Source organism: Pelecanus crispus, chromosome 5 (assembly GCF_030463565.1).
Source record: "Pelecanus crispus isolate bPelCri1 chromosome 5, bPelCri1.pri, whole genome shotgun sequence".
In the NCBI taxonomy this organism is placed as follows: domain Eukaryota; kingdom Metazoa; phylum Chordata; class Aves; order Pelecaniformes; family Pelecanidae; genus Pelecanus; species Pelecanus crispus.
Genome location: NC_134647.1, coordinates 62,100,788 through 62,116,312, shown reverse-complemented (window position 1 = coordinate 62,116,312; position 15,525 = coordinate 62,100,788). Strand labels below are relative to the sequence as shown.

At 46.7% G+C, this 15,525-nt stretch overlaps 1 protein-coding gene across 1 annotated transcript in view; it reads left to right on the top strand.

The window, feature by feature from the left end:
- Positions 1-652: 652 nt before the first annotated feature.
- SGIP1 (SH3GL interacting endocytic adaptor 1) overlaps positions 653-15,525 on the top strand; it is a 55,904-nt gene continuing 41,031 nt past the window's right edge. Inside the window, exon 1 of the mRNA XM_075710284.1 lies at positions 653-680. Coding sequence (XP_075566399.1) covers positions 671-680 — 10 coding nt within the window. The 5' untranslated portion in view covers positions 653-670. The remainder of the gene's footprint in view (positions 681-15,525) is intronic.

Below are 15,525 nucleotides of genomic sequence, written 5' to 3'. Positions count from 1 at the left end.
GAGGAGGGCCCAGCGCCCGTGGATGTGCACCCGAGCTCGCAGCCCTTCTGCTCGCCAAGCGTGCCGAAGCTCTTGCCCGGTGCTACCGGAACGAGCTCCGCTGCCTTATCCAGGCTGGATTTATTTTTTCTGCCCCCCCCCCCCCCCTTCCCAGCCGATCTAATCTGACAGCGCCTGGTAATTAATCTGGCTTCCCCAGCCGCTGCAATAGGATTAGAGGGAGGGGAAGTGCGTCACGAGGTACGAAGAGGGGTTATGCTTTTGGTGAAAGTGGGGGGGGGGGGGGGAAATGGGAAATAGGTTGGTGTGTTCCCGGGGTGGGGGGGGGGGTGTTGGGAGCGAGCGCGCATGTGAGGAGGTGCGGGGCGGGAGGCACCCGCTGCGCCGCTGGCAGCGCCGGAGCCAAGCCCGGCTCGTCCTCCCTTTCTCTCAGCATCCTCCGGTGATCCTGGAGGTGATACAGGCACAGCAGCATCCATGGCCTGCTGTTAGCCCCAGCACTTTTTTTTTTTTTTTTTTTTTTTTTTCCCCTTGTTATTCTGGCAGCCAAGCAAGCCGGGGATCAGAGGCATTTGATTGAAGGGCTTATGTTAAGCATCTGGTAACTGGGATCGTATTCTCCTGTATTTTTTCAGTCTCCTTGGAAATTGAGGAATGCAATTCTGCCACCATGATGGAAGGTAGGTGATGATCTGAGCATGTCTTTTGGGATTGCTAGAGTTTTAAAAGCAATGGTGGAAGAAGGAGGATGCACTGAACCTGTGTTTGTGAATTCTTTTCCTTTTTTAAAAAAAAATAAAAATAATAATAAAAATAAAATCCTCCCCTCCCCCTAATCCCAATCAAATCGAAGCACCCTGCCCACTGCTGGCGAGCTGGCGGATGGTGATATTATACCAAGCCATCAGATTATTTACAATTCCATCCCCAGCCCTGTGTAGGCAGCTCAGGGTATGCAAACGCCCGGTTAACCAGCAGAGCCACCGGTTCCTCCGGCTGGTGAGGCAGCAGCCTGGGCAGGGAGAGGGAGCCCAGGCCAGCATATCTTGGTTGGCATTAAGGTCCTTTAAGCATTATTTTATCCTCTGCTTTCAAACCCCCTTTTTCAGCTTGACATGATGCACAGAGGAAGAATTTACGTGTCTTCTGTACACATAGACCGGGGGCTGTGAAGCCTGTTGATGACAGATGGGATTCTGTGGTTTTACAGTGTAGCTGTATGGATGAGCATCTTTTCAGTGGGAAACAAGGATATTTGAACATAAGGTAATTTTTGCCATGTAGTGTCACTGGTTTGAAGATGCAGGCTCTGAGGATGAAGAGAGGGGATGTTGGATTGAGGCTTACTGGAATAAAAAAGGAAATGAGAAGGAAATATGGGCTCCAGGCGTAAGATACTTCAGGGAGCGTTGTGAGACTGTGTGTCTGATCTTGTGTGGGAAAAGCCCCTGGGCATTTCTTAAAGAAATTTTAACCTATGTTGTTTGTCTCGGGCATATGTAAAGCGCCTATTTTTTTTTTTTAATGCCTTCTGGAGTAAGATGCAGGGAAAGGAAGACTTTTTAATTTTTTTTTTAGCAGAATAGGTACTTCAAGGCCAACAAGATCAAAATATTCTGTGGCTTTTTTCCTATGGCTGAGGCAGAAGGGCTCACCTCGGCAAGGGCTGTGCGGAGCCGCATCCGGCGCCGGGCTTGCGGCGCTGCCGGCATGCTAACCAGGCAGCTGCCTGGCCTTCCTCGAGATGACAGGCAGAAATTGGGCTGCCTCTCGGTGTGTCCCTGCAAATCACCATCTGTTACCCTGTCCAAATTAACCTAGAAAGGTGTCGGGCTCCATGTAACTGAGATGTCTTGTATTGACTTAAAATACTTGCCTAACCTTTGAAATTCAGGTGCTGCGGTGGCCATGTGTGAACACATAGGAATTGCTGCTTGCTCTTTTTGGTTCCTTGGTGTTAAGGGAATGAGAGCTGTTGTCCTTTGATGTGAGGAAATGCCTTCAATGTCTTCTCTAATACTGATGACAGTCATAAGCAAAAGAGATTTTTATTTTAGACCATGACATCAAACTCATCACACCATGCTGACATACATGATACACTGGGAGCCAGGCACACAGCCTGTGCAAGAACAGGTAATTTTAGAGAAGATGTCGTTAACAACATGGTTTCTCTCAAAAGTGCCTGTGTTTGTGGAGGAATTAATGTAGATAAATTAAAGTTGGCCTCCTGTAATTCTTGGTGTGTGTTAGTTACCTAGTTTTGAGACTGGTTGGGGGAGAGGTGCTTGGGTTTTTTGCCTGGTTTTTTGTTTTGTTTTTTTCTTGAGGTTTTTTGCTTTGCTTGTGAAACACCCATGGTGTGCTGCTGTGCAGGATCCTCGGCTGCTGTGGGCCCGGCAGGTGGGAGCAGGCAAGGGGCTGGCAGGGGGTGCCCTACCCCACGCCAGGGATGCTGGCCAGGGCTGGGGCAGCTGGCTCGTTGGGCTCTGGTGGAGGCGGAATAGACTTTTGGGAAATAGTCTTACATTAGAAAAAAAAGAAAACAAACAAAAAAAACTGGCCATAAAAAGTTTCTCCATTATTTATGACTTATTAAACTGCTTAACATGCTGTTCCCCAACTAGCTAACACGTATGGGAACCTAGAACGGAAGCGAGAAAATGGCATTGGAAGAAATAATTACGGCTTTTGATGAATTTTTAAACAGTTGGAAACTGGCTCTATTTGTGGAAGAGTGAAACTTTTGCTGGACACTGTGCTGGAAGCTGAGGGTGGAGCTCAGGGAGAAGCTGGGCTGTGCCCACATGGCATGTGCTGGTGCCCACGGGCAGCCCCAGCACCCCTGGGGTGCAGAGCACAGGGCTGCCCAACACCACCCACTGCTGGCTGGATGGACCTGGCTCAGTTGATGTTTTTGGATCCTCTTCTTTGGAAACAAGAGAATTTGTCTCCTTGGGAATGATGCAGGAGGTGCAATTTGTACTAGTTTGTTATGAACCCAATATGGAGTATTTTCTCATTCTGGTAGATGGGGAGGAAAAGTGCGTATTTTCCACTGTATGCTTAAAAATCACAATGATATCTAAAAAACCTAAGTGTGCACGCTGTCTCAAGAAACCAGTCCTCGCCAAGAGGAGAACTGAACATGTGCTGCATGGTGTCTCGACTGCCAGAAGTAGATGGTCCTCCACCTCCATAGCACGGTGGGGTGCGGCGTGCATGAGTCTTGCTGCTGTTCAGCAGGCTCATCGTGTTGGGGATGGTTTTGCTGTGCTTGGCTTTGCTCATACAGGTGGAAAGTAGGTGTTGGGGATGGGGACTAAAATCGCCTAGTCTTGAATTGACAAAAATAACCTGCAGCAAAACTGTGTTGTGTGTCAGCACTAGATCTGGGACTGAAACTGCTGCTGGAAAGGTCCCACCAGGTGCTGGAAAGGTCTCTGCGTGTGTGGCTGGGGATGTGAGAGGTCTTTGGATCTTCCCTTTGATAGTTAAAAAACTCATCAGTACTCAGAAATGCACTGGCTATGTCATTAAGGTAAACATCCGTGCACAAGAACAAGTTTATCTCCTTTTTTTAATCCATCTGTTGCATCTCCAATGTACTGAAAGTATTTTATACAGCTTAAATAAGTTTTGAAATCACTGCTGCAATGTGTCACTCAAGCCAGAAGCTCTGTGACATTCAGAAATATTAGACAACCATGTGGCTGATGAGAGCAGCCGTGGTTACCTTAGAGAAGGTAGTTTCTTTTTCTGCGGGAGATGGTACCTGCATTTTTCCAAAGCCCAAACCAATTTGCTGGGGAGAAGCTTTCCCAGAGTGGAAATTTCTCTGTAACTCTCTTCTCTAGGCTTTTTTGCACCTGTTTCTAGGGAGTTTGGTCACTTTGGGAACTTCCATGGATGACTGGTCGCATCCAAAATGGCAAAAAGTTTCTTGCATCATCTTTTAGCAATGGTTGCCTCCAGGCTTTATGTTTTTATTGTGCTGAACAGGTAGTACTGGGACCAGAGGCATCTAATGGCACATAAAAAAAAAAAAAAAGCCTTTTTCTTGACTGAGCAAGAAAATTGGCTTTATTATATTTTAGGTGGTCTCGTTTCAGTAAATAGTGTATTTAAATGTGCTTAGTGTTGGCCATGTGACTCGGCAAGGAAATGACCTGGTAGAAACATTTGGCTTTCATTTGAGAAAGCCAATAGCAGGTTTGAGGTAATTAACATAAATTCTGGCATGGATGGCAAAACCATCCCAGAAAATACATAAGGACCATAACACCTAATTAGGACCTGTATTTTCCGGTACGTTGTTTGAGCAGTAACCCATGACCGAGCTCGGGCTTGCAAAGAGGTGCAAGGCTTTGGCTCGCAGGAGCAAGGGAGATTTTTTTTCTGACCTGCTGGAACCTGCTGCCTAACCGACAGACCTGCCACTGGTGGAGAAACTATTTTTTCATGAATGCAAGAGAAGATTGTTTGACCCTTCCGTCATGTCCTGTGCAGCACAGGGTGATGCTATGCCTGAGCCAGCGGCTCCCCTCATAGCCCAGGGTGGGCACAGGGCTGGGGACGTTTCACAGCTTCACAAATTCAAAGACATGCACAAAACCTTTTGGGGTGTGTTTGGAGGGCTGGTCCTGCCCGCAGGTGCTGCCTGCGTGGGAAGACTGAGCTGCCCAGGGATGAGGCATGTGAAAATGGGGGCTTGGGAAGCGAAGCATTTGTAACAGAAGCGGCAAGGAGCTCTTTAGCTCTGGGTTTTGTGGGTTCAAAAACAGGGGATATGGTTAGTGTGTCCAGCCCAGAGCTGCTCAAGGGACAGTGACGTGTTCCCACGCTGCATCGTGGTGCTTCCAGCAACATCTCGTGCACTCCGGGTTAGAGCCGGGCTGGCAAAACTGGACCTGAAGAGCGTCCCCATCAATGTGTATTGAATTTGTTCAGCTGAACAGGTTGCAGTAGCAACCTCTAGTCTGGGGGGGGGGGGGGGGGGGGGGCGGAAATCCCTTTTTGCAGGCATTCAAACCCTTTCCACTGAACTGGTTTTGGGTTTTTCCAGCTCTAGTCCACCAGCGGCATGTTTCTCCATGCTAAGGGAGGGAAGGGATAAATGGCTGTAGCTCAAAACCAACAACCACCAAGCAAAAGGCCCCACCCAAACCCTGGGAATTTGGGAAATGCGTTGGATTGGGGCTGGTGGTACCTGCCAGTTAAAACCCATATGGTGCCAACATGGTGGCGGAAGGATTTAAACCAAAATAAGAACAAGGCAGCAAAACCTGCAATTTGCCTCGCACCTAAAATAATCAATGGGAAGCAGCAGCTGAAGCAAAACCCAAACAGGTTTTTTTGGGGGATAGAAAGGATAGAAAATACAGTAAAACTCCAACAACTGCATGTGATGCAGGTCTGCAAAATGCCTCCTTGGAGTGAGCCCCAGTTTAAAGTGTGCCCTTGGGCATCTCAAACTGGTGCCCAAATGCAGCAGTTGGGGTTTCTTTGCCAAGTCAGAAACTTTCCGCATGATTCATTGGCCTTATTCAAATTTTAAAGACACTTTAGAAAAAAATTACAGGTTAAATCAGGTGTCTGTTCTCCTTGAACCTCCATCCCAGGGTCTTGCGCAGTTAAAGGTGGAAAAACATGGTTGTGTGTGGAAATACCCTTCCCTAAATGCTGGTGTTGAGGCTGCGAAGCTTCAGGTGGTATAAAATGTGATTCACCCAGCACTTGTGCTGGGGATCCTGACCCACCACCAGGATCTGAGAGGGGACATGGAAGGACAAGTGGAAAGGAGGGGAATGCAGAGCTCCCCCCCAAACCAGTGACCTTAAACTATTTTCATGCCCCAAACTTGCTCTAGTTAGAGAGGCTTTCACTAAAAATCATCTGTCTTTGGAAAGTTGATGGGGGTGTGATGCTGGCTGCCTCCCTGCCTGGGCTGCAAGCAAAGCTCATGTGGTAGCATTCCCACTTTCTGTGCTGGCCCAATATAGCCTTTTTTTTTTTAAACTTTAAGACAGTATTTTTGAGTTTCTACAGGTTCAGCAGGAAAAAGGCAAACACCTGACTGATGCACAGTTTGTTTGTTAGTGGAGTGGGTTGTTCCTGTGCAATGCAGTAGTACAAAGTGTAGCACTGTTTGCTTTGCCAGCTATTGAATAGCCTCGGCTATTTGGTTTTAATACAAGTTCAGTTGCAGGCTGAGGTTTCTGGGGGCTTTTGAAGGTTTTTTGCTTTATCTGTGTGAATAAAAGAGGAGTAAGGCTTGCAGTGGTTACTGCAGTAGCTACTGGGTTTTTTTGCACTTGGAGCCTCACAGAATGATTTATTTTAATTTTCAGTTTAGTTTTAGGTGTGGTTTAATTTCGTAGATGGTCACCAGGCAGCTACTGGTGCCAGCATGGCTGCCCGGGGTGTGCATGCTTTCCTGGGAGCCAGAGGCATGGGATTTCGGGGCTGTCCTTTGGGAAAAACCCCAATCTCCTCCCCTGCACACCAGTGGGCTTCACTGCAGAGGTGGGAAGGGGAAATTCCCTACCACATCCCTATCTACATTGGATTAGTCCTGATGATGATAATATTTGAAAGGTGTGAGGAACCAGGACTGGAAAATTGTACTTTGCAGCCTGTGTTATCTGGGAGCCATTTCTTACCCATCCCAGCCTTGGAAAAGCACCCCTGACTTTGACACATCTTTCTTTACATTTAAATTATTCCTTTTTTTTTTGGGGGGGGAGGGGGGGCGTGTTTTAGTGGCGGGGTTTTTTTTTTAGGAGAGTTACTAAGGGGAAAAAAAAAAAATCTCTTAAAACTCTCCACCTACTTGTTGCAGGAAATTTAAAACATCAACTTGAGATTATTGTCATCAAGTGTAGGGTGTGTGGAAATAATCTTGCAGGGAGGTTTGGGATAGGTTGAGCCGAGGAGGACGGGAGCCGTGGTGATGCTGCGAGCAGGTTTCACAGCCTGCCCTCACTCATCACCTGGCTGCAGCTGCCGGTTCGGGTGCCTGGAGGATTTCATACAGGCCCACAAATATATTTGTTTCTAAAGTTGGATCTATGGAAATCATTAAAGATGCACCTTGTTATTAGAGCCAATTAACAATAAATGGGTGTCAGGCTTTTAAATGCATCTGTGCATGTCAGTGGGCGTTTTGTTGTTTTGTGCTTCCCTTAAAATACTGCATCACACCTATTGCCCAGTGGGTGCAGATGAGACGGGCTGTATCCTGTGCCCTGCTCCTGTTACAGACAGCATCAGCTTCAAGAACAAGCTCGCATCTGAAACATCAGCCTGGATGAGTTTTTTTGATGGCTTAACCAGAAGCTTTTGTATCAGCTGGAAATGAAAATAAACTTGGGTATTATGAGACAGTACCAAAAAAAAAAAAATTCTATATCAAAATCTTACCTAAAGATCTGAACCCCATCCCCGGGACCAGGCTTGAGGAAGTCAGTGGATGGATGCAGACCCAGCTGTGCATGCTTCTTGAGGGGCTGGGTTTTTTTTGATTCACTATTGCTGGGAGCAGCATGATTAAAAATAATCTTCTCCAAGTATTTTGCTGTCAGCAAATAAATTAATAAATGCAATGCTGCTGAAAATAGTCCTGTAGCTGCCTTGTTACTGGTGGGCTTTGCTTGGAGCTGGTGGCTTTGGTAAATATGCATGATAAACTCATCTGGGGCACTTTTAGGTCTCTCTTAAGGTGTCCTTCCAAATGTCAAAGGAGGACTTAATTTTTAATATGGTTTATTGGAGTTTTGTAGGGGTTTGCCCTGGTTTTGGCATTAGTACAGAAGGTTCAAAAGAAGCCTGTATAGGTTATTAATAATAAGGTCATTTATGCTCTATAAGTTAATAATAAGGTCGTTTATGCTTCATGTTTACCTGGCTTCTTTTACCTGGGGTCCTTGAGCTCCTTCATGCTACATGGTTCCTCTGTGGGGAGACAGATGGGTGGAGGAAGCTCTGTCAGTTCTGTAAAATGATGCCTGGAAATGAAGCCTTTCTTCAGGACAGGTCTCCTGCTCTTATTTTTAGTTACACTATTGCCCCGGTTAATCACTGCTTTGAAATCAAGGTATTCGTTTGACAGCAGACTGTGGGAGGAACAGGACTGTTAGAGAGACTGGAAAGAAGTGTCTCGTCACACTTCATTTTGGGTGTAAATCTTCATCATATGCAAATGTGAATATTGCAAATTTTTTTGATGACCAAATTGAGAGCAAGTGACGCTTTTCCTTGGCAGCTCGCCTGGAATTCTGTCTTGTCCGCAGGGAAGTGGCTCCTGTGTCACGCAAGTGACAAACCCACCCCGCCAGCCTGGGTGCCCTCTGCTCCACCTGGGAAAATGGGAGTGGGAGTTTGTGGAGGGTCACAGATGTCAGCTGCAGCAGGGTAGCTTTGATCGATAAGTCACGGGGTGGATGGGAGGCTGTTTCTTAGTGTCATGCCTAGGCAAGGATTCTGGTGGGTTTTAATAAGTCCTTATGTTCTGACTGCAAAATTAGCATTTTTAATAGGAAATTGCCAAAGCAGTTGCTGGGAGTCTGCAGTGTGCATGGAGGCAATGGGTTTTAAGGAGCTCCCTTTTAAAACGGCTGTGAGATGGGACCTGCTGTTGGCCATGGTTCCAGCCAAGGAGTGGGTGTAATGGCCAAACCTTGCAAAGAAAAGGAGAGGTTTGCAGTGTGGTTTTTGGGTTGGGTTTTTTTTTTTTTTGGGGGGGGTGGCAGGCAGAGAAAATACCAGCATGGGGGATGGGTGTCCCCCGGGTGCGCTGCCTGCAGGGAGCTGCCCCACCAACAAGCCCAATGCCCTCCTGCAGCTGCTTGGTGCTGCGGGAGGCATGTGGGACCACCGTTGTCTCCTGTTCCCAATAAACCAAAAACCCCCTAAAAATAGAAATCCGAGTGTCATTTGGGAGGGAGAGCCTGTCCTGGACAACTTCTTAAATAGCACAACAACCTTTAGAAATGCATCTGGTGTTTTTGTGTGTGTGCCAGCCGTGAATGAAAGCCACAACTGTATCCAGATTTAATTTACTGACAATATTGGTGGAGACATTTGTGTCCTGTGTCCCTTGGTTGCCACACACCTGGGGTCTCTGAAAGTTGATATTAAAAATCTAATCTCTAGGGAAAGCAGGCAGTGAGCAATTCCTGCAGCTGCTTTACTGAGGTTGGTGAATAACCTCGGAGCAACAATTTGCATCCTTCTGGTGTTAAATAGTCCTTAAATGCTCAGCTCTGTTGCAGAAGGAAAATGAATTGATGTCCAGTGTGTTGTGATGCATCCTGCTTATGCTGCCCTTTATTTTTAAGGACAGCCTGTAGCTGCTCGCCTGGTCCCCAAGCTTTGCTTTGGGGCTAGGGCTTGCCCTGAGCTGGGCAGCCCTGCTGCATGGGGGGAAGGCTGGGTGTGGGTCTGCTGAGCATCCGTGCAATGAGATGAAACCGTTTGGGTTCCTTGCTGCACCCAGCTGCAGTGATGCTGATTTTTGTACTGGGTCTTGCCATGGGGAGAGCCCGGACCTATATTTATATGGAATATAAATATATTTCTACGGCTCGGGGTGTATTCCCGTGTGCTGGGGCTGCAGTTAAAGGCTGGGGTATCACCCTGCATTGCAGGCACAGGTTATTTGAACTGAATTGTGCGTGCAAAGTAGAGGGGCCAGTCTAATGCCCAAACGCATGTTTAATCATGGGTATATTTAAATAAACCAATGTGTGCTCCCTCGCTGTAATGAGTGCATGTTGAGCAGGGGTTTCAGTTCAAGGGCTGTGCCATTTTTCAGTCCTTTGAATCCTGACTCCCACTGCTGCGATGAGTATTCGGGTGGTTTGCAAACAGAAAAAGGTGCAAAACAAAGGGAAGGGGGAATACGTGAAGGTCCTGGGAGCCCAAACCCCTCTGGGTACGTGGGGATGGATGCTTGTTGCTCTGGGGCAGGAGCAGAGCCCAGCATGGGGGCTGCTGCTCTGGGGCAGGCAGGACGTGTGCATCAGCAGCCACAAACCCAGAGGTGGCCACTTGGCCACAGGCCTTTCTCCAAGTTCTTATTCATGTCTAATAGCTGCAATAGCATATGTATTTTTAGAAAGCTGTTGAATGTTAATTCAAAAACTCCTTAGGCAGAGTTCACTGCAACCTGTTCGAAGACTTAATTATCCACACAGTTGAAAACGTGACTGTATTTCTAAATCAGCCACAGCATCTTGTGTTACCTCTGTCCATTGGAGTGTAGATCCCTATATCACCATGTTTCCATTCCTGGGGTAGGTGCTTGGACCCCAGTACAGCCGCTCCTGATGCGGTTTTGGTGCTGTGCTGAGTAGACAAAGCTCCTGCAGATGCCCATCTCCTCCTCCTCCAGCCTTTCCCCTGCTCTGATTGCTTTCCCATCGGACATGTTTCAGCTCTGGGATTGCTCCAGAAGCATTGGGTGCTGGGGTCGGGCACAGCAGCTGAGCAGGACCAAGCCCAGGTGTGATGCCACCTCTCTGCTCCTCTTGGCATGTCCCTGCTTGACGGGGGGTGCAAGGGTTTGTTTTTAGTACAAAGCCTTTGTTCTCTGTGATGATAACTAAGAGCACCGTTGCTGGACCCCCCCAGTGAAAGGTGGTATGTACCACATCTCAAAACTGCTTTATTTACAAAGCTCAACAGGCTGGGATCTTGAGCCAGGAGCAACCACTCCTACTGTAGGAGAAAATTATCCCAGAGCAGTAACTTGCAATATTTTATTTGTGACTTATTTGTGATCTTGTTTTAGGCTCTCAAACACTGTTAGTCCTTCAATATCTTCCAACTGAAATTTCTGATAAGGAGCTAACTCCTCAGCATTTCTTTTTATTTAAAAGAAAAAAAACCAAAACCCAAAGCCACAACTGTTGTTGCTCACTTTTATTTTCAAATATCTCCTTTCCTGAAAGCTGCAGGCAAGAAGCCAACAGTGTTCCACTCTAGCAGAGAGTGACAGAAGTGTCAGTGAGACCACCATCCCTTTTTCCTCACTTTTTTTTTCATTTTCTAACAGAGAGAAACTGTTGTAAGCATGTGGAAGATTGTTATACGTGTCTGGGGGACTTTGCTAACCAGATAATTTTTTTCAATAACTTGGAAGTGTAACAGTGTAGAGTAAATTCACATAGGTAGACAGTAAGGACCTTTAATGCCTGGCTAGCTCATTATCAAAGATGGCTTTGTTAGCCCCCTATGGCAAAGCTAAGTGCAGTGGTTTAGTGACAGTTTGCACTGAATACTATTGGTTTACTGGGGAGAAATATTAAAAACATTGGGACCACGCAGCTGCTGGGCAGAGCTAGATGTGCATACAGCACTGCACATCTGCAGAAGGGGCATCAACTGTTTGTTTTAAAAATGGCTTTTTAGGTATTTTCAGGCAGCAAAGCCAGTAAGCTCCTGCAGGTGACTCCTCCAGCCTTTTTGAAGGGATTTTCTAGCAAATTTTCAGAAAAATGTATTTCCTGACTGGTTAAAATGTAGACTTTGCTTGTGTGGGGAGAGTACTAAGTCTGGTCTTTACCCTGGAGAGCAGCTGGTTTCTGGACCCTCACCAGTTAAATATAAATCAAAATTATCATAATCAAAAATCTTCAATTCTAGGTAAACCTTCTCATTTGAAATCAAGGCTTATTCACAGGTCAAATGTGCATCACACTGGAGATTTGAGTTCTTGCTGGGAAGCACAGCTGCCCCTTGACCCCATCTCCAAGGGTCTGGTGGTGGTCCCTTTCCCGAGTGGAGGGTGGTGGTTTCCATCAGTGGGACTTGAGACAAAAACTACTGTACCTGGTGCTGTTAAAGCCCAGGGGCTGTTCATGCTCCCTGAGCTGCTGCCATGGCGCATTCCTCCTTCATCAGGGTTTTGTCCAAGTGTGAATACATGGTGATTATAGTTGATTTGAAGCAAAATACTCTGATCTGGCCTCTGGACAGGTTTCTCTTTGGAAAGAAGTTCTGGGGGTTGGGGGGGTTGTTTGTTTGTTTTTAATATAAGAGGAGCTGAGCTGTAAGAAATGCTGCTGCTTGTTGTTGTTGTTAAATTAGTAGGACTGTTTTTGTGTGTTTCCCAAGAGCTATGGTCCTGGAGAATGTCCCTGTGCTGTGAAGGATGGGACGTCTTGGCTGGTGGAGCAAAGTGCTTGAGCAGGATGGCCCCAGCAGACCCATAGGAGAGGCTGGAGGAGAGCAGTGAACCACAGCGCTTGCTGGGGACAGGGAGCTGGAGAGTGTGTTGTCAGAAAGGGTACAATAGTGTAATTTAGCCCTGCTAGGAAAAGGAAACCTTGAGAATTGAGGGGAAAAATGAACCACCAGTCAACTTGAAATGGAGAGGGGTTTTGAAATTAATTCCTCAAGGGGATAAGAAGGGTAATTTATTGACTGAGAAGACAGACATTTGATAAAAAGACCTGGCATGCATTATTTATGTCACTTTGCACAGAGGATGGGAGGCTAATGCTAGAAATAAATACCCTCGACAAGGGGGGAAAATAGAGGGAGGCAACAGCAGAGCAAATGCAAAGCTATTTGCAATACTAGGAGCCTGGCGAAGCCCGCAGCCTTGCCTGGTGTGAGCCCTTCCCAAGGACAAAATTGTATGGGTTTAAATAGGTTAAAAAGTGAATCTTTACTAAAACTTGCTCTACGCAGGTAAAGATGCAGCGTTTTAAATTATGAAAGAAGGCAGGTAGCAGCATAGGCAATGGTGTGTTGTTAACTGCCTGTGATGACCTTTAATGGTGATGAGTTTGTGGCTGGTGCCTGCAGTGGCACCACGGGAGGCAGGGGGGAGCAGCAGAAGACCTTGTCTCCTGAAGGACCACCTCATAACCCCTGGCCGTGGCCTGCAGGGCCAGGTTGCTGCGGGAGGACCCCCCCTCGGGCTGCTGGCATGAACGGTGCCATCGTTGCCCGACTGCTGCTTCTGATGGTCCATCCTCTCCAGAGTAAGGTCTGCAATTAGACTTGTAAATGAAGGCAGTTAAAATATTAATGACTGTATCAAGGCAGTATGTGGAGGGCTTAGTTCCTTGCTGCATTGTTAAGCCTGCTGAAAGGCTGGTAATGAGCTTTTTAATGCAAAGGTTGGTTTAGGTAAAGCATTTTAAATGTTATGAAGATGTATACTAATTTAATTACATATAAGGTGGGCAAAACCAAAAATAACATGGACTGAAACAGCACAGTAACCAAGACTTGACTTTCCTGCTACCGAGGCCGTGGCAGTTGAGAATCCTCCTCAGTTTTCACAATGAACCAAACATGCCCATTTTCATGTAAAATACGTCATCAGTGCAGCAGCTGGGCCCAAGGTAGGTGCAGGCTGCTGCGCCATAGCAGGGGAAACTTCTGGGCTGACATACAAAGAGCATTTGGGATGCTGCTGTTTGGATTATTTAGTTGGGGCTTGATGTGGTTACACCCTCGCTTCTTAAACTTTAATTTACTGTTTGACTTTCCTCTGGATATGACTCAGAGGATTTCAGTAGTTTTGTCTTGCCTTTGGTTTTATTTTGCTGAGCAAAGGGAGGATCATTATTTCTTTAGTATAGCAAGCCAACACAAAATACAAAGTCCTTTGGCTATGACACAGCAGCAGGCTTCCACATCTTCAGACCCAGCAAAGTAATTTGGTAAGAGCATGCAGAGGTTTGTGTGCAGCAGGGAGAGGGGATTGCTCAAATACAGCTCCAAGCTGCACGCAAAAAAAAGTCCACACAACCAAAACAAAGAGAAAACAAATCTAATGGTGGTATTTCTTATTCCTGCCCTATTTCTTCCCCTTCTTCCTTCTACCCACTCCCCACAAGTACTTTGGTCTTGAGTTGCTGGCATGGCAGTAGATAACATTTATTTTGCATAGACTAAGTTGAGCTAATTTCAATCATCTTTTTTCTTTAGTCATCACAAAGAGTGTTTAAGGCACAGATAGTCTCATTCATGCCTCCTCCATTTTAAGAGGTGTGTTGTTTTTATGAGGCCCATCCTCCTGAGCGAGTAGCTCTTCCTCCAGAAGCAGCAGCTGCTCCCACTGCCTGGGGGCAGAGAATGAGGGACTGGGTTTGAGAGAACAGGGTTATTTTTCTTGTAGAGGTGTTAAGTCTTCAGTATAGAAAATAAGATGCTGGTAGTTTTTAAGAATAAAGTTCAGAAAGCTTAATAGTGTTAAATACTAATTTGTTATTTCTCAGATGCCAATTCTTAGGTATACCCGGAAAAAAATGGGTAATAGTAAATGTGAGTAATGCCCCCAGATTTGGAGTGCCATTTGTGTTTGAAATGAGATTCCTGGCACAGGACAGTTAGTTCAGCATTGGCTTATAGTTTGAGTCTTTGAGTAAGAGCATTCAAAGACATTTGGCTTGAGGACTAATTGCAGCATGTGAAGTTGTACCTTGGAGGGGCCGGTGGCTTTCCCCATGTTTGTCTTCTGTGGGTAAGACTGGTTTTGTGGCCATTGATGTGGTTTTAGGCATGCTCGCTGCCACACAGGTAATAGCACATGAATGACTCCGGGCTCTCGTGCATGAGGCTCATTGAGGAAAACCTGCTGAAGGAGACGTCAGAGGTGTCAAATACATCCATCCACAAACATTTTAGTCTAATCTCCCCTCCAGAAGGATGTCACGCTGGTCCTTGAGCAGGACGCATGGGTGCAGTATTTGGTGCTGCCGTTGCTGGTGTTTTCTCCAGCTTATGCTCATGATGGCTCGGTGTGGTGGGGGCTCATGCTGGTGTTACTGTGCCCCTTCAAAGAGCCTAAACTAAACGTCTGGTGAGGGTAATGCATAGCCTTTCCCGCTTGGAGATCAGGGACAGCCCACCTTGCCTTTAGCCGCATGATAACTGTGCAGAATGAAATCAGCTGTTAATCTTTAAAACAGCAGTGAGAGTGCAGTAGCTGTCGGTGGGAGGCAGAATTCACGCCTGCCCCCTTTTCCGATGCTATGAAACCAGCAGTAAAGCTCGAGCTTTGTCCTGACCTTTGTCCAACTCAAAGTGCCGTTTTAAGCTGAGATTGAGAGAGACATGCTGCCTGCCCTACAGTGCTGGGCAGCCTACAAAGGTGGGTCTTTACTTGTTTTTTGGATGTGACAAAAGGGAAAAGGCTTTGGGAATGTAGGTAGGGGCTTCTGTAATTATTAGTGTTACGTTCTTGAGTGCATTAATATTCCCCCTGTGAGTAAGGTAGGAAGTCCCTGGGGTGAATGGATGGGAAGGGGGCTAGGATGGCTATAGTTGCAGGGATTTAAATTGTTCTCTGGTGCTGCCATTAGCTGGGTACCACATCACACCCATCTTTATCACTCTGGCACTTACGGTGGCCTGGATCCTCATCCCTAGTTTTCCAGCACCTCTGGTAGCCCCGTAGCTGATGGGATTTCAGTGGCTGAAGGCTGTGGCACTGCTGGGCAGAGTTAGTATGGGTCTAAGGAGACATGTTCCCAGCATGCCCCATAAGACCGGGGCAGCAAGGTG